This window comes from Cryptomeria japonica, chromosome 3 (assembly GCF_030272615.1).
Source record: "Cryptomeria japonica chromosome 3, Sugi_1.0, whole genome shotgun sequence".
Lineage (NCBI taxonomy): Eukaryota > Viridiplantae > Streptophyta > Pinopsida > Cupressales > Cupressaceae > Cryptomeria > Cryptomeria japonica.
The window spans coordinates 158,401,543-158,421,333 of NC_081407.1; the positions used below are offsets into that span (position 1 = coordinate 158,401,543).

General features: G+C 35.1%; 1 protein-coding gene across 2 annotated transcripts in view; it reads left to right on the forward strand.

Annotated features, from left to right (window-relative positions):
* The window catches only part of LOC131031010 (phosphoglucomutase, cytoplasmic), a 56,938-nt gene that overhangs the window by 9,386 nt on the left and 27,761 nt on the right, over positions 1 to 19,791 (forward strand). For both annotated transcript variants that reach the window (XM_057962009.1, XM_057962010.2), the window contains exons 3-12: positions 540 to 621; positions 3,752 to 3,807; positions 3,914 to 4,027; positions 4,348 to 4,410; positions 11,837 to 11,956; positions 12,107 to 12,207; positions 13,192 to 13,251; positions 13,457 to 13,556; positions 13,711 to 13,868; positions 13,983 to 14,078. In XM_057962009.1, the coding sequence (XP_057817992.1) occupies positions 540 to 621; positions 3,752 to 3,807; positions 3,914 to 4,027; positions 4,348 to 4,410; positions 11,837 to 11,956; positions 12,107 to 12,207; positions 13,192 to 13,251; positions 13,457 to 13,556; positions 13,711 to 13,868; positions 13,983 to 14,078 (950 nt within the window). The remainder of the gene's footprint in view (positions 1 to 539; positions 622 to 3,751; positions 3,808 to 3,913; positions 4,028 to 4,347; positions 4,411 to 11,836; positions 11,957 to 12,106; positions 12,208 to 13,191; positions 13,252 to 13,456; positions 13,557 to 13,710; positions 13,869 to 13,982; positions 14,079 to 19,791) is intronic.

Genomic DNA, 19,791 nt, shown 5'->3' on the forward strand with positions numbered 1-19,791 from the left:
GGTCGCCACTATGGCCAAATGCTCATTCTATTGGAACTAATACCTTATGTTGTATCCAATACTAAATAAATCTGGGCCAGGTGGGGGCACTCAACTTGTAGTATAAGAAACTGCTGCTGGGGTTTCCTCTCCATCTAGGAAGAGAGTGGGGAGCAGCCATCAGTCAATTTGACAGATTCCATCAAACAGTCAAACTAACACACTATCATTGCCATGGTGGGCCAGAATTTCTCTGAGATTTACTGGCCTATTCAGCTATCACTTATTGTTTAGAATATTGAAAGCTAAATCTTCTTTCAAGCATTTGTAGAACTGGTCTCCTGGTCTCATGCAAGTGGTTTTTAATATTTATTGATCATATACTTTTGCTGATGTATATCTCACGTGGATTTCAATTTTTGACTCTTTATATTCCATCTCATATAATCTCACTGCCCATTACAAGAAGTTTCCATGTTTGTTTGTCCCTTTTTATGTGTTTATTAAGATATTATGGAGCTTTCTAAGATAGGCTATACACATTCGGTTCTTATTTTCAGGTTAAAGTCTTCAAGCAAGAGAATTATTTGCAGAACTTCGTTCAAGCAACTTTCAATGCACTGTCAGTGGAGAAAATAAAAGGTAAGCTTTTTTATTTATATTTTGATTGTAGGGAGCAAATAACAGTTTAAAATTTATAATTAGGTTAAAGAAACTAGTAGCTTTTTTTATTCCTTCTGCTTTTGCAAGTAGAGACAACTAGAAATTATCAGTATAGATCAAAATCTAATTGCCTGCTTATGCATTTTAATTTTAGATAGGATTATTCTAATATTCTATATTTTGCCTTTTGCAAAATGGATACTTTAACACTAGTTTCTGATGTAACTCAAACAATATCAACTGAAGCAAAAGTTCGTAAAATAATTTGTATGAGAAAAAGATTGAAAAGTGTGAACATTTTTTTGGATCTGTAGGTACCTTATAGTAGACTTAAGGACTACTTGCAAACTCATCATTCAAATTTTCATTGCGAAAATTGAATGTTTTTGGTATTTCACCAGAGTATTTTATCTGTTGAACTAGGATGAGCATTCTATAATTAAATCCATTTCATTGCAAATGTTACTCTGCTAAAGTAGTATTTGAAACATATGGTAATCCTTGCACAGTTCTAGATCTGTATTTTATAACAACTCTACGTGTTGAATTTGGTGAGATTGAACCCTGTCTGATATATGTTTGATAGAGGGTATTTATTTTGCGGTTTAGTTGATTGGGACATAATCAAGCTTAAATGCAGGATTTGTTTGTTGCTACTGTTTATTCTTGGTTTACTCTTAAGCCTGGCTATTTATTTCTTAAATTCTTATTTATCAAGTTCTATTTTTCTTTTCTTCGCCATTTTGATTTCCTTTATTAACCGTCCAGCTTACTTGCAACGCAGATACCAAAAAGATTCTTAAGTTGGATTTATTACTAGACTGTTAGGAATATATATTACATGATTACACCATAGTCTAGTGGTGTGGTAAATAAAAGTTATTCAATAGGGTCATTGTAAATAGGTTTAATTAAATATTTTCCTAATATAGTTGATGATATGGTTGTTGAGTGAGGTAGTAACAACATCCAAGTAGAAAATAATAGTATGGGGTTTCCTAAATTATAGGATCAAAACAAAAGGTTTGTTGAACTATAACGAACCTTAACTTGTATAAATTCTCTTGAAGCATCAGTTAAATACATTTTGATTGTGCATGAATATAAGTTAACTAATATAGACATCAGGGCAGGTGGGAAAGCATAGAGTTGATTCTGTGAACATATGGAGTTTTAATTATGGTCAAGGGTTAGCCCTTGTTTTTAATTATTGTCAAGTGGCATCTCTTTCTACAGCTTTAGGTGGTTGCTCTAAAACTTTTCTTTTTTGGGATATCTAAACATTATTCTCAAATCCTTAAAAGCTTATTAATTGTAACCTACAAATAAGTGTTATGGGCACAAGATATTCTTAATAGTAGTTGATTCTACTCTTATGCTACAGAAACTGTTATTAAAGTTGAAGTTATTGTTGAACGTGGCTTTGCAATTTAATTAAGTAAATTGAAAGTAGATTGTACTAAGTCAAGCTAAGTATTATGACTTTTGTTTACTTGAGTTGTGGATTTGAATATAGCTTAGCTGTAATGTCCCCACTTTGAAATACAATTTAATGATAAATGATAATAATAAAAATAAAATTAAAATATAAAATATTATTAATTATTAATTAAGTTAATGAATGGTCAAAGGCATGAAATGAAAGTTGTGACTCCCTCGAACAGGAGATATAAAAGGGAGAAGACAACCTCATTTGAGGGGATAATTTGGGGAATCATAAGCGCAGATCTGAATGTGAAAGGTTGTGTTCCTTTCAAAAGGCAGAAATAATGAAGAGTTGCACTCTTTCAAAGGGTGCTAATGGTGGAAAGGGTGTTGTCTCTTGCCAAAGGGGCATACATGATGAAGAGGTGTGACCTCTCCCTCACATTGGAGGATATAAAAAGGAGAAAGTCTCATTTGAGGAGGACATCCAAGGGAGATCAATTTGAAGAATAATTTATTGTTCTCAAAGAGCAGCAATGAATAGTGATGACTCATTTCTTATGAAGAGGTGTGACTTCCCACAAATGAAGATATAAAGAAGAGATTAATTCAATTGAGAAGGAGGAATTGGAGGAACCATCCATAAGATCAAAGAAGACAAGAAAGTCAATGGATCAATATCTAATATCAGAATTAATAGGGTGAAAATTAGCAGACTTTGATATTTACAAGGGCAAGATCAGGGCAATCCCAAAAGGGGACATTACATTAGCTATATATTTCTAGAAATCATGTGCCATATTCGTTCAATCCTTGTTTGCATTGAATAACTGGTCTTTGCTTTAGGCAATTGGAAAGTCTCATTTGTTTGTTTAGATTAGTAGTTTTTCTCTTTTGATATCTGAAAATTTCATTTGTAAGACATGACTGCTAATAGTTCAGCACATGTATCCCAGGCAGAAACATAAGCACATAATCATTTCTGTTTATGCAAAACACTCTTAGTGAATCTTGTATAATGTGCATATTTGTATATCCAATCTTCTCTATAGTTTTAGTGTAGTGTTATTTTAGCTTAGGTTTAGTTTTAGTTTAGATCTTGGGGAGGTTCCCCTCTGAATTTGAAAAGAGGGTTTACCTCATACTGTTCCATTTTGTGTTGTCTTGCAAAAGATAAATTAAAGCAATAACATGTGACAAATTATGGAGAAGTATCTTTTTAAAAGCCAGGTTGTTTAGCTGTGTTTACAATGAGGAAGTATTTCTATATTGGGAAATGCTTAGTAAAGGTTTTCTGGATGTTTTGGCGTGCTTTTAATCTCTCACATATGGCTGACATAGTCCTTGGAAAACCGGGTCATTTAGCTTTCATTGAAATTTCAGGACAGGTTTTAGAGCTTTTTCTGCAACCTTGAAAAAAATAAGGGATTTTATGTAGTTTTCAATTCAAGAATTCTTAACATTTAGATCAAACAAAAGAAATGGTCTGCAGGTTCAATGTTATGGAGAGTTAAATGTATATGGTCTAGAATTTTAAGAAACATGCATAGCTTTCCTTGGGAGCTTTTATGCTAAAATCTCAATTCCTGTATATTGAGAAGAATATCATGTTTGTTATGTTTAAAATAGCATAAATTATCCAAATTAGGAATAGCATATTCATAATTTTTACTAACTCTTGCAGGATCTACAATAGTTGTGTCTGGGGATGGACGTTATTATTCAGAAGAGGCTATTCAGGTTTTCATTGCTTGATCTCTTTTGCATATTTATTGAGAATTGAAAATCAACTGGATCATTGCCATGATATTTATTACTTTTTGTTTTGCATGGTTGGAACTGGCAGATAATAGTAAAGATGGCAGCTGCAAATGGAGTCAGGCGCATTTGGATAGGCCAAAATGGACTGCTTTCAACACCTGCAGTGTCAGCAGTTATACGTGACAGAGTGGGGGCAGATGTAAGCTTGACATTGACATTGTTTTATGTCTCCAAAAAGTTATAAAGTTTTTGTATTCGTCCAATAATCAGAAGTTAATAATGACATTAGGTAAATGAGCTCCAGAAGTATATTAGTGTCCTGACAAGTTATTGACAAGAAAAATCTTCTCGGCACTTGATGTTGTTGAGATAGGATCTTCTTTGACCCTGTATTAAAGTAAATATAATGTTTTTGATATAGCAGTCAGTAGCATATTCATGCTCTCATCACTGTTTGTTTGTTTGTTTGTCTTTATACCATATGACAGCTCATTTATATAATGCAACTTGTAAATGCAGGGAGAGAAAGCATCTGGAGCTTTTATATTGACAGCCAGCCATAATCCAGGAGGTCCGCATGAGGTAATTCAACTTTCTGAATTTTTGAAATAAGTGATGTTTCCCTAAAAGAAGAGATGTTCCAAGAAAGCATTGCATGATGCTTTTTTAGCTACATTTGTTAAATGATTTTTTGGATAAACATTCTAGTTAAATTGAACCATTACATTTTCATGGCAACCTATATACTTTGCATCAGATTTCGATCCTTCACAACATAAGTCTTGTATTAGTCTACCATTTATCATGTAATGCAGATAACAAGTCCTGGATTTCATTTCTAATTTATGCTATGTATCCTCATCTAGGAGTTTATCTGATAGGCAATTTATTTTTAAAGAGGGCACTTTTTCACTTAAGTGACAATGTAAACTGGATAATAACAAAAAGTGCACAAGGGTCTAAAATACTTGCTTCATAACTTACAATAATGATGGAAAGTGCATGAGAGTCCAAAATATATGCCCCCAAGTCACTTAAGTGAACTCAACAACATGAAATATAGAAGAAAAAGTGCAAGAAGGTTTCAAGAATGTGCCTAGAGAGAGTAATGGCAAGTTTTAAGTTCAAAAAGGTCATCAGGGGTCAAAAAGAGCACTTATGCAAGGGTAGAACCATGTGAGGACATCAAAACATTAGAAAAGTTGCCCAAGGGACATATAAAGTGTGCTTGGCATGAAAAAGTTCAAGTTTCAACATGAAAACATAAAAAAGTTGCATCAATCGTCTCAAAAGTTTACTCTCTACTAAAGAAAGTTTTTAAGCAAATTGTTCTTTACTTGCAAATTTTGCTGTGTGTTGCTAAGGATCAATGCTTGTTTTCATTCTTTCAAGATAATCATTTTGTTTACTCCTATTCAAGGCACTTCAAGTTTGATGATTTGTTTCATAAGAGGTCTTCATCATGGACAAGGTTGTTTGGTGATTGCCAATGGCTGTTAGAGTGTAGTTTCTAGTTTCTTTAGAGGATCTATGATGGTCAGAGTGAAGAAGTCGCATTAGATTCACTGAGAGCAGCCAAATGAGCACTAGATTGGCTATTTTTACCGTGTGTTACTTTTAGCCAGAACTATAAATAGCTGTTGCTATTTCTGGGAGACAACCATTTTTAGATCATTAGAAGGTCTATTTAGGGCTGTTCTAGTTCAATATTTCTGATTTTAGATGACTATTTCGAGACAATTTTGTATTTAAAGCTTGCATGGATTGCAAGTGAACTATTCTTAGCATAGGAACTATTATGCATTTAGATTTGTAAGAAATGAGAATTTTACACATTTACTATGATTATTGTTCAAATTGTCTGGTATAATCTTGTGTTTGTTGATTTGTCAAATCGAATAGTCTTTCTTGAAAAGAGCAGGCTTTGTATTGTAGGTTGCATCAAAGAAGTTATTGTGGCTTTGTATATGATAGCACCTAATTGGTTTACTGAATTGTGTTTGTTCTTTTTAATGCAATTCTTGTGTTGTACTTATGCTTTTAGCTAGATAGTGAGTATTTGTTAGTTGTTCCAGGTGTTAGCTTTCAAGAGAAAAGATATAAAGCTCTCTTGTTTTCAATAGAAATGCTGACAAGCCCTGTGCCTTTTCTCGAGAACCAAAATATAGGTGTTTGTTTGTATTGCATACTGAAACCAATTGCTTAGAGTTCTAGTGTTTTAGTTTTTGTTACAAGGGAGGAGCTTTCCTTTCTAATTTGACAAAGGTTTTACCTTCATGCTGTTTCATTTTGTGTTCTTCTGAAGGTGAAAAATTAAAATATAAAATACTAATAGTTTTTGGCATCCATTGTGGCGCACGAGAGAATTTCATCTGTCCATCTATATTAGCATATGACCATTCGTGGTACTAAAAAGTTACGAACACTCAAAGTGGGTTGAACAAGATCAAGAAGACATCTTGTACAACTTGAGGAGATTCAATTTTGATTATATTTAGAAATCTGACATTGGAAAGCTGCTCCTACAATCTTGGATGAAGAAGAAAGAAAAACAAACGTGGCAATGGGAAGAACAATGCCTCATATTTTGAATAATCCCAACTAGAATTGAAGAATTCTGGCATTCAAAGTTTATATAGGACTTGACATTTATAGGTCCAATATTTGTCAATGAATCAATTCAAGCAATAACCAATCCAAATGATGTTAACCACCATTCAAATGAATATATTTCAATTTTCAGCATTCACAACTACATGTGGAATTTTGGGTGTCACATGAGAATATAGCAGATCGATTGTTTGTACTTTGGTAGGTTTTGTAGTAGATCAGTTTCTTCACCTTTCAATCAGCTCAATCACCAATTGGGAATATATGAACAAGAGCTAATTAGCCTATAATGTCCTTGCTCGAGAACCAAAAAGGCAAGTGTTTGTTTGTATTACATACTTAAAACTGATTGTTAAGAGTTCTAGGGTTTAGTTTGTGTTACAAGGGAGCTTTCCCATCAAATTCAAAGAAATGTTTTAGCTTAAACTTTTTCTTAATTGTGTTGTCTTGAAAGGTACAAGCTAAAATGCTAATATAGAGCATCAAAGGACATCAATTAGGTATCATAAGAGGAGAATGAGTTGGCAAATGGGAACATGAGTGTGTAGATGAGAACTTGAGGAATTAATTGTAGAAGGAATGTTTTAGTAAAGAGTGGGCTGTTGGAGCAAATAATATTAGCTGATGTTGAAACTGTTATACAAATGCTCTTTGAATCTAATCTTTGAACTTAAGGAATGTGAATTCTGAAAAATTCTAGAAGCAAATTGTTAGGAGCTATGTCATGCCCCCACCATGACACTCCTAACGATCTACCTTTAAGAAGAACAAATAAATAATAGATGGGATATATCTATACATTTAGAATATTGTCTTATTAAATAAGACTACACAATTTTCCCTCCCCCCAACGATGGTGATGATGTTAGTAACAGTTTGTGTTCTACAGCAGGCCGTGTTAATAAGGATTATTACACATTGAATAATGTTTGATCTAATACAGATGCAAAAGCATATGGATTTCAAAGAATCGATTAATCAAGGAGACAAAGCTCCTTTAAATAGAGTTACAAAGATGATGTTTCTAAAAGAAACTATCATTAACTAGAGGCAAAATTAGAAACAACTTAAATGACCATTAATAACACAAGGAGAAAGATATTATTCTAATACCCTCCCTTAATGGTCATCGTTCTAACTACCAAGAGAAATAACAGAGAAGGTTGCCCCCTTCTTCTCAGAAAATGCTGCAACAGAAGACAAGAGCCTGCCACTAACTCTGCCACTTGAGATGAGTCTGCCACCAACCCTCCCAAAAACTGCAGAGCTTGTGGAGATACCCAAAACAACACCAACCGTCCAACCTGATGTTGGAGAACTATTCCTCCCTGTAACTAGAGACACACCAAGAACAATTGTCACGATTTTGAGGAAAAAATCGACAAACCCTCCAAACTATTGCAGACTAAGTCACAAGGTTCGAATTCGAATTCGACAGCCATGAAATTCAGATGAAATTCGACAAGGGGAAAATTCAAAAAAAAAATCGGATAAAATTCGCCTTCTATAATTTTGTTTATTTTTAAATATATGTATATTTGTAATAAATTATCAGAATAGCAACCCTTGTTGGAGAAAATCCGAGGGCGACCCAGCAGTTGTAGACACCCATGACCCAATAGATACAAATCATATTCGAAGAATACGCATGACCAACTGAGTTGTGTTTAGAGGCGGATAGCAGTGCTTTATAGAGGAAATTTGATTAAATTCGATTATTTTTATACAAGTTTGAAATTCAATTAAATTCGAACCTCATCCATGAAAATCGCCGTATCTTGTGACTTAGATTGCAGATGAGCAAGATGCCCGAAAATAGACTGCAAACAAGAGACTAGTGCAGATGTTCGCACAACAACTCCAGGTGCGACTAAAAATAGACTGCAGCAAAGTACAATTTTTGAGGAAAAAATCATAAACCCTCCCATGATTTTTTTATAGGGACAAAATATTTAAAAACCTAGAGACTTTTTTAAGCGAAAAAATATTAAAACCCATCAGAATTTTTTTCAGGTAAAAAACTTATAAAAACCGAAACAAACATCGATGCCCATAAACCATCTTCACGCTTTTCGAGGCACAAAAAACGAGGTATTGAGAAGATGCTAAGTGCACAAAACCTGAGGTACGAGGTTCAATGCATCGAGACAAGTCCAGGCACAAATTCCAATGCAGAAAATAGAGGCAGATACAGGTACAGACTTCAAAAAATAAATGAAGTACAACTGACACAGATTTAGAGAAAATTTTACGGCTGACGCACAAAAATATGGAAACAACTCAGTTGAGCTCTCGAAAAACCCACCAAGAATCTGCAATCGGAAAAAAATTTCGACTTAATGTGAAGGGTAAAAACTTTAATCGAAACTGCAGATTTCCGTTCAAAAATGGCAGAAAAAAAATTTGCAGGTGGGAAAAATCACATCACGCGCAGAGGATTAATGGCGTCGTGGGACGAAGGTCTGGTTAAAAAAAATCTGCCACAGAAAACACGAAGAACAGTAGAAAAAACCACCTGAAAGAAAACCGTTTAGAAAAAAAAATTGAATTTCGAATTCTGAAAAAATCACAGGCCCTAGATTTGTTTTTTCAGTGATGAAAAATTTCATTCGAAAATTTTTAGAAAAACCAAAATTTTTCTTTCTGCTCTGATACCATAATACAGATGCAAAAGCATATGGATTTCAAAGAATCGATGTTGTTCAATTAATCAAGGAGACAAAGCTCCTTTAAATAGAGTTACACAGATGATGTTTCTAAAAGAAACAATCATTAACTAGAGGCGAAATTAGAAACAACTTAAATGACCATTAATAACACAAAGAGAAAGATATTATTCTAATATGATCGTCCCTCCTCTCCTAATGATAGTGATCCCCCCAAGCAGCAATAAACAATTGATTAAGTATAAAGAATGTTGCTAAGATGTGATTTGAATTAATGTTAAGGAGCAGTTCAATAAGTTAAGCAAAGCAGTCCAAAGCCAGTGATTAGCTATGAAAAGCAACAGTCAAACAAGGAGGAGTCGCCTCTCTTACAAGTGGTTGTAACTGCATGAGGAGTCATGACTTCTCACCATCGATGGGAAGGTACAAGTTCCATTCCAAGCATCCAAGAAGGGATCAAAAGGCAGAAGAAGAGCAATCAATCAAGGAGCAAGTGGCTTAAGATCTAATAAGAATAATTGGGTATGATGCATAATGCATTGACTATGATCTTACCAATTTGTTATCTCGTCTTCCATGTAGGAATGAATGTAATTAACATATTATTGTGAATATATATATATATATATATATATATATATATATATATATATATATTTCTATCCTTGCTATTATGGTATGGAGCATAATAAATTAGAGTGTAGATTCCTTAATACTTCATCCGATCAACTATCTCATTATGGAGGGAAGAATGAAATACATAACAAGGGATGCAAGTAGCATATAAGTTCCATTCAGGTACACCATCCTCAAGTGGGGCCAGGAAGCCAAATGGTGGGTGTCATGTGGTATTCTTAGGCTTGATGGAAAGGAATAAGCTCGAGGCACCTTATATGATTTTCCGAGGGACTCCATAATAAGGATAGGTTGTTAGGGAAGGTATTATTGAATCCCATATGCACATTATGTAATTTACAATGATGGTTAGGATTCTCTTATAATATTGCTGGTTATATGTTTCTTCATCTTTCATAATGATAACTAACTTGGTTGTAGGGTCGAAATAAAGATTTAAAGTGGCAAGTTGCACTTCCTTAATATAACTCATACTTCATTTAGTGTTCTAGGGCAAAATATAGGAACATCCCAATAAGAGGACATTGCAATTGGTATCAGAGCCTCCTTCCTGCCATACTATGAAGGTTTGTTGATGCAACCTAGCCAAAGGGATCAAAAGGCTTTGGAAAGAGAAAGGAGAAAACTTGCTTCCGCCAACAATCCTACTCCAAACAACACAATGGACGATCAAATGGGCAACGAATTGAGGACCTTCATGGAGCAAACCACTCAAGCTATCATGGAGCAAAATGAGAGAATCGAAAGAACGACCCAAATTCTCCTCCAAGCCATTCAAAATATGAATAACAATAATTCTTGACCCTACCAAACCAATGGGAGGGATACCAACTCCAACCACTCTGAAAATAACATCTCAACAAAGGTATCAAACCCTATGCGAACAAGACCTACCTTCCTACCTAGGGAAGAACACATAGTAGAGGAGGAAGCAAATAATCCAACCATGGATAATATTGATGAAATTGTGGAAGCATACTCAATACCAGATCCCAAATTTAGGAGAAATGTCCCATTTAGGGATTATAGTGATGCTAAAATACAAACTATTTCTAGTAGGAAAAGAAGACAACCCAACAAGGATTTGAAACAAAGGATAAGTAAAATAACCCTTTCTAATTTTGATGGATCCAGGAAGGTCACAGCACGTTCACGTGTTCAAAAGATGGACACCTACTTCTCACTTGGTCCCATGATGGAGGAAGATGCCATAAAATTTGCCATACTCCCCTTGGAAGGAACAGCCCATGATTAGTGGCATCATGGCCTTATTACCCAGGGCCACCAACACATAACTACTTATGATTAATTCACTCAAAAACTTATCCAAAGGTTTGATAAAAAAACACCCTGAATGGTACTTTAAAGAGCTCACACAAATAAGGCAACATGGAACCGTAGAAGAGTATGCCACTGAATTCCAAAAAATTTCAGTTATGTTACGAGAATTATCTCAAAGTAGACTTGCCTACCTATTCATCGAGGGATTAAAATCTGACTTACCAGCATACCATACCCTTGTACCGTACCTGTACCTGATTCGGCAACTTAGCTCTGAAGTTACTAGCCATAAAAAAGGGAATGTTATGTATAACAAATTGAAGAGGAAATGAGGTCTATATGCCAAGAATTTATAAATGACATTTTCAAACCCTATTATAAGGATAGTCTGGTTTCATGTCTCATGTCCCAATGTTCTACAACCTAGGCCCACATCTAGCATTACCAAAACATAGGCCCATATCCAACAGGTTTACATGAAGAGTAGTACTTGCACCCAACAGAATATTCCAGAATTAGACATTTTTTGTTCTCAACCAATATTAGCATACTGGGATTGTTAAGGCACTTGAATGCTACCCATTTTTTGGATGTAATGCTCATAAAGCTTTATTTCATTAGCACTTTGACTTCCTGCCCGTGGGTAAAATCAGAAATAATTATCTGACACAGGATAGAAACCCTTGCTCAGAGTGATGATGAATATTTTTAATCTGACTTTAGTTTTATGCTTTAGCAGGGTCCTATTTATTTTATGCGAATAACAGTTTAGTTAATTTTGTTTTCTGAAAAACTTCATATGCTTTGTGCTACAGGACTTTGGTATAAAGTACAACATGGAAAATGGTGGACCAGCTCCTGAAGGGATTACTAACAAGATATATGAGAATACAACGACAATAAAGGAGTATTTCATTGCAGAAGATCTCCCAGATGTAATTTTTTTTCTATCTTCAGTATTTAGTATATTTTAAATGAATATTCATGAATGAGATTGAAATTTCTGGTCATTTTTAACAGTGAGAAGTCTGTTTATCTGATGCAGTCATTCCCCATAGTTTAATACTATGTAGCTATGAATGCAGGTAGACATATCTACTATAGGCATAACACATTTTGGTGGCCCTGCGGGACCTTTTGATGTGGATGTCTTTGATTCTGCTGAAGATTATGTCAAATTGATGAAGTAAGTTTCTACCATAGGGCCTGCTGTTTTTAGCTTTCTCATTACCTACCTTCTGAGGATGAATTAAGTTTCTATCATAGGGCCTGCTGGATTTAGCTATCCTGATAGCCAGTACATCATTTGCAATATGTTCAATCCTTAATGGAGCAGAGTTAGGTGTTTTATCTTTTTCAGTAGCTGGAACTATTTTGATGTAAATTTACAGGAGATAAACTGATAGCTCCTTCTCTTTGCTAGAAAATTTCTCAATAGATAACATGATGCTTCTATTTTTATTATTTCCATACGAAGCACTGAATATGCTGAAGGTCTCAGAATGCTAGATACCATCTCTTGCCATTTGAAGATGGCATTCATGTCAATTTAAAAGAAATTAAGGATGAAAAACAATACCTGTAAATTTCAATGTCTAGAAATCCTCAGATACTTAGCGTAAGTGTACTAGAAACACCAAGCACACCTAAATTTAGCCTTAAGTGGCATGCTAGACAATGGTTGCTTTTGCATTGATCTGTATTTCTGTTTTTTCCTTTTCACATATGCATACCTTGTGTTGTTTTACTGCTTCTGACTTAATCCGAGGCATTTGGAAATGAAACCCAGGTTATCATAAAGTAGCTAGACAAAAGTTATACTAGGTCATGGGGGCAAAATTTGCTAGTTTATGATCAATATTTTATTTTAAAATAGCTCATAAATTTAATGATGTACCATGCATTGAGGGAAGGAACTGTTTGTTATGCATGTCAGCGCTTCACTTGATCCTTCCCTCGAGTTCAAGTTGAATGTAGAGTGCAAGTGATGATGAATACGTTATGGCATTGCTAGTTCAACTAAAAATAACATTTTAGGGTGTCAAAATCAAAGTAAAGAAGAGAACATGTGTAGGAGAAGAAGAGGCAGATAAATATTTTTTTGAATCTGATATTTTGTTTAACATTGATGACTGAATTGGTTTTTCTTCCTTTAAATTTGGTATTCCAGGACTATCTTCGATTTTGAAGCCATTAAAAAGTTGCTTACATGTCCCAAATTCACATTCTGGTAAGAGTCCTTGTTAGGCAAGAAATATCGAAAATTTTTACAGTTTGATGTGCTTTTGTTTGAACTTTCATCTCTGCTATATTCAGGCTTATCCTTTTCATAACTTTTATATTAGTTAGGAGTGGAAAATAATTGAATTGCTTCTTTAGAGTTTTTATCTGATACTTTTTTGCCTAATATTACTGTTCTGACTAATGTATTTCAGCTATGATGCACTTCATGGTGTGGCTGGAGCATATGCTAATAGAATTTTTGTTGAGGAGCTGTCTGCAGATGAGAGCTCATTAATAAATTGTATTCCAAAGGTGATCTGTTTTTTAGTGGAAATACTGTACAGTGATTGTTTGTAGAAATTCTTTTCTTTTGATGAAGAGTAATTGTATTTTATCTACACTTTAGACATGCGTTGTTTAACTGTATATGGGTGCTATTCACATTCAGACTTTTTGATGTGAGTAGGAGGATTTTGGAGGAGGTCATCCAGATCCAAATTTAACATATGCCAAGGAACTGGTAGCACGAATGGGATTGGGTAAAGAGGCTCCGACATCAGAACCACCAGAGTTTGGTGCTGCTGCTGATGGTGATGCAGATCGCAATATGATTCTTGGAAAGAGGTACGAATTAAATTCGTAATTCTTTCTTGCTTGTTTCAATCGAAACCTTAAGCTGGCAGTGCAAGACATCTGAAAATGTGTTTAGTTGTTTACATTATTATGTTTCGTCTTCAGGTTTTTTGTGACACCATCAGACTCTGTTGCAATCATTGCAGCAAATGCAGTTGAAGCCATTCCATACTTCAGCTCTGGTTTGAAAGGTGTTGCAAGGTATGGAAGCTGAGAATTTGGTACTTGATCATGATAAATGAGTGATAGACGTTGACACGGAGGTCCTCATATTATTGAACAATAAACCATATAATTGATTCGATTCCAAATGCTTTAATTGGTGTTTTTCCTAATGTTTTAATGAATGAAGCTGTTTATTCTGGTTTTCCATTTTTTTTCATTTTTAAAATGCAGGGACAGTTTTTAGATTGATGCTTGAACTAGTGCCACTTTTATGAATCAAAATAAGAAGCCCTAGCTATATTGGTGTATCAATTGTAATGTATTGAGATGACATTAGCAATTGGCATTTGAATCTTTTCTAAATGGAATCTGTCTTGGCATAATAGTCATAAAAATAAGAATTCTTACAGAGACTAGTCATTAAACTCTATAGAGTGATGCCACTTGTCAGAATTTCCTTTTGATGTCTAGTCCAGACAACCTCCTTAATTTATATTTGTAGATCCACTGCCTGCTTCTTTATCTGCTGGCTTGATGTCCTTATCTAAGCATGGTTTTTATCTGTGATGTCCTGCTCTAAGCAAGTGTTTTGTCTGCACAAGTTAATGTTAGTTTTAGCTTTGAAACCTGTAAATCATGTTGATATTTCACATTATATAATTTTGCCTCTGTGATATCCTTGTTATTTTCAGTTGCACAAACTACTTTCTGTGACAGCATCTTGGCATCAAACAATGTCATAAATCTTTAAATTTTAGGTTTTAGAGCTCCATGCAATGGGCATTCTTTGAATTAGTAATGAGGAAAAATCTTGCATAGGATGCAAATTCGATAGATGTCGAATTAACTTGTGCTTGCTTTTATAACATATGCATGATTGTCATTCTTACAATATGCCATAGGTGAAACTGAAAATGAGATCAAAAGTCATATTGGTATGTGGTGACTGATCATGCTGCCACGCTTAAATTTTGGTGACTTTGTTAGCCATGTTTTCCCCCCAAATAAATTAACGGGGGAGTATAGGGAGTGCAGCAGGGGCTGCTGGGAGCAATGCCCTCGAAACAAAAATTGCCCATTATTTATTAAAAAAATCAGTTCTTATTTAGGTATGTAAACTGACCTTTGTAAAATGCCAAAAAGGGCTTGATAAATAAGTGGTTGTAGAATGCGAAATATCATCAGATTGTAATTTGCTCTTCGTTGGATAATAAAAGAAAGTGGACGGCTGTTTCTTTGTGGATGTAGCTTCCATTGTGTGAACCATGTTAAATATTTGTGTTACTATGAATCAAAGTTGCAAAACTCACAAAATTTGCTAGTACTCGCAAACCAATTTGCCAGGCAAGTCACTCGTCCAATAACTCATCGATGATTTTTGGTAAAACTCGCAGTGAGTTTTGCTTGATAACTTGCAAGTAAATGCAAAAAAATGCGCTTTTTCCTTGAAAAACTCATATAATTTAGTTTTCCATGCTTGTAGTTAAGAAAACACGATTTTCATTGGTGGTGAGGTAGAAATGTTTTTAACTCCCCATTTTTGTCTTACTCAATCTCTCATCAAGAATATATACACGAAATATAACATTTATGTATAAGTCACATTTCAATATGTGTTTTTTCTTTCATATACTTAAAGCTATATTTCATGTAAATATTGGCACGATGTTTGACAGCGGTTTCAGATCTCTAGGAGTTATAATGCAAATTTTAGGTTTTAGAAGATCTTGTAAATTTTTAGACTAAATCAAATTTCAATAATCAGCAGACTCCTATGAGCATTCTCTCACTCTCTTTATCTCCTGTTAACTCTAGACCTATGTCTCTCCCTATCATTCTTCCTCTATCTCCTCTCTCTATCTCTCTCTATCTCATCCTCCTCTCCCCCAATATCTAGACATCTCTCTCTCTCTCTCTCTCTCTCTCTCTCTCTCATCCTTAGATCCAAAAACCTCGTTATTATTACACCCAACAAACTCCCATCAAATGTTATTATTACACAGCTTAACAAAAATATCTTTAAATGGGGCAACTTCTATTGACATGGCTAGTGGAATTGGCATTGTAACTCAATTAGGGTTGAACTTGTTTTTTGGTCTATGATATGCATTAAACTAATTTTTTTTAATGTTTTTTAATATATGATGAAAATTAGTAATATGCTCAACAAATTTAGTAATATGTGTGTTTTTGAAGAATATTTGTTATTTTTTTTGTATTTTAAAATGTTCAATAAATTTGCCGAGTTATTGCCGATTCCCAAGTTTTTAATATTTTTGGGCCAGCCGAGTCATAGCTGAGTCCGAGTTTTTCAACTATGTTGTTAATTGTTATTTTTGCCTCTTTTATTCTGCATTATCTTTTATATTGTTTATTGCTTCCATCTGCCTATATTGCTATTGCATACAAAAGCTTTTCTGCAAGGGCAAATTGCTGAGGAGGCAAATAAATATTTTGAGTTGTAGTGGTACAAGAATTTGCTACTACATATTGCATTGTACAACTACAGACTAACTTGAACTCTAAAAAATATCGAGCCTTTAGATTCTATTGATTTTTTGTATGTGAAAACAACCAGGAAAATATTGTTGTTAGGATGTGAAGAACTTGGTTACATCCTCATATGAGCTGTATGCTTCAGGTTTTGAGAAATATGGTATATGGCTGTAACTTTTGGATGAGTTGATTAAATTAAATTCTACAATATTTCATTATGGTCCATCAGAATCTGTAAGAATTAATCATAGGATTAAAAAATATAAAAAATGATTCTTTGATGTGTTTGGGGTTCTTCTAATGAACTTAGGAGAGCTAAATATGGTGGGGGGCTGATGGGGCAATTGATGGGTAATGTTGTTTAACAAGCAAATTACATTTGAACCAAGCATGTCAGAGCATTGTAAAGTTGCAGGGCACACAAAGGCGCTACATGAAATAAGCTACTGCATGGTTATCATGATTTTGAAGTTTTTTATCCTTGCCATAGGCATGTGATCTAGCATCAAGTTGCGAGGTTATAAAAAATGTTTAACATAGAGAGGTTCAAACATCCCCAGTGAATGCAGATGAGATCAGGTGCAAGTTCTGCTGATTCTGATTGCATAGAAATTCCCCTCACATGGCTGCTTAGCTGAATGACCTGGTATAGAGGCAGCATTTCCAGCTAAAAACAGTGTTTGGTTTTGGATGGTTGAAAAATGCACCTCTTAAACCCTGTTGTGAGCCTGCCAAGATCATCAGGGTAGTGTTGACGTGTATTTTGTACACAATCATACACAGAATGAAATACCAACAGGCATCTTATCCTCTCTTGAGAAAATAGTCTCTAACTGCTGAAGATTCGCGTAATGGATCAGTTAGGTAGACTCCAAGGTTCTTTTAGTAGCGTCTCTACGTGTGGACAAGCTTTTTTAGTGGTATGATGTGATTTGCTGTTTCCTCCAAGGGGTCTTACGCATTCTAAAGCTCGAAGATTTTACTAAACTAAAAGGAACTTTCAAAAAAAAAGCAAAAGATAGGGCTTAAAGAGGTTTAATCTAGCCTAACCCTATGAATGACTTAGTATGGACGAGATTTGGCAAGACTCAACCAACTTCAATTTTGCCATAAGATAACAACTCAATTGAAATTAGTGCGATCTTCTAAGGTAATATAATGGTATTCAATGCATCAAAAGATCAAGGACACTACTACGAAGGTACATATCCAAGACACAATGATAATTGAAGATTAAGGACTCAAAGTGTTCTCCAGTCGACCACACAAGGCGTTCCTACAATCAGCAAGAAGCTAGTGGTTTGGATTACGAATCCTACCAAATATCAAATCTCACACTTAGTCTTTCAAATTAACAAACTACTTCGATTGAGCACGATTCAAGTGTATCAAACAACCATGAAGATAACTCAAGAAATTTGCAACAAAACACCATAACTCCAATATTTTATTGATTTCCAAATCATCATGTACAACAATTGCTTGAATTTCTCTCTTCAAGACTTAATCTTGTTACAAAATAAAATTGCTTCTAACTCTAATCTCTCTTACATCAACTATTGACTCTTACTCTATTGACTCTCTATTACACTACTAACTATTATCAAATGAAATGAAAAATGGGGGTATAAATAGCATCCCCAGTTACAATGAAAGGTCCAGATTGAAAGTAAATCAACGGACAAGATCATGACACCTAAACCCTAATTAGGGTTTGTTACAAATGACCTCCTTTTTACTGAACAATATTAAATACATAGCCAAATATTAAATTTGGCACAAAAACCTAGGAGGTATCAACCAATGAGAAATAAGGTGTCATGTCATCTGTAACAACCTTTCATCTAGAATCTTATTCCCTTTCCAATTCTCTTTCTTAGCATATGCAATGAATTTTGTCACGATTCCTTCGATTTCTGTGATTGGAATCTCGGGAAGATTCTTGATACTCTCTTCCAAGTGGATGACCTGATCGAATGCATCTAGAAGAGCTGCGTCCCAAGTAGGTTCAAGTTCCTTCGTTCTATCAATCAGGAGCATGGTGGCAAACATCTGATCATACTGCTCATCTGTAACATCTGCGTCCTTGCGAAAGATGATCTTGATTCTATCCTCAAATTCTTGCATATCCACATCTGTCTCGACCTCGATCCTTCTACCAAGAATGGTACGAAGTACCTCAAATACTCTGTCCTGGATCGGATTGATCACCTCCTCAACTTGACCACATCTAACACTGATGTCCTCGAAGAGAACACTCTTTATATGGAGTAAGGTTGACCACTGAAATAAACTGTGAGAATCACCTTCCAAGATCCTCTCCTGCGCTAAAATTCTTTTGGATGTATGTCTTATAACTTTCAAGACAGGGATGATAACGTCCTTGGTATGGGCAAATGCAGCTACTGTTACCATCAATCTGTGGATTATCTCAAGAACTTGGATAGCCTGATGAATGATCTTCGTCATCCTTGTAACAAACTCTATGGCCACTGTATGAGATCTATCCATCCAACTACATGTATGCTGGACCAGGTTCCTGAATCTTTCTGCTTCATTGATCGATTGAAGGGGCAATGCCTGCACTGGTGATCTAACTGGATCCTGACGTCCCAAAGGTTCATTGATGTGACTGAAATATGTCCTCCATGCACCGACCTCTCTCTCAAGCTTTCTATTCTTTTCTACTTCTTCTCTAAGCTTGTCCTTCAATGCTTCAAATGTGTCGGTGGCATCGTCTAAAGTCTGCTCTGCTGTGGATGGTCCTAACTCAAAAGTCTGTATATCATATTCCTCTGCTAGGATCTCACCCTCATATTTGTCTGCTGCCGGTGTAGCTATCTGCAGTTTTCTGGATCCAGTCTCATCTCGAATCATCTTGGACATCTTGGTAGCCTTCTTCTTCTCTGTTATCACATGTGAACGTCCAACAAGGCTCTCTAAATCAATTGCATTGTCCTCGTCCTCTACTACGATCACCTTAGTCAATCTTTCCTTCAACCAATCTGGGATATTCGATCTTGTCTCTTGAACTTGAATCTCTTTATGCACTATTTCTTCTTGTCTGGGAGGAGATGTCATTTCATTGTCTTCTTTGTCTTCATCCAACTCATAGTCTTGGAGAGATCCATCTGACGAAACATGCTGTGCCTGTCCTTCCTCCTGTCTGTCATTCTGTACCATAGACTCCATGGACTCTTCTACTTGAATTGTTCTATTCTCTGATCTAGAAGAAGTAGCTGGTACTTGATCT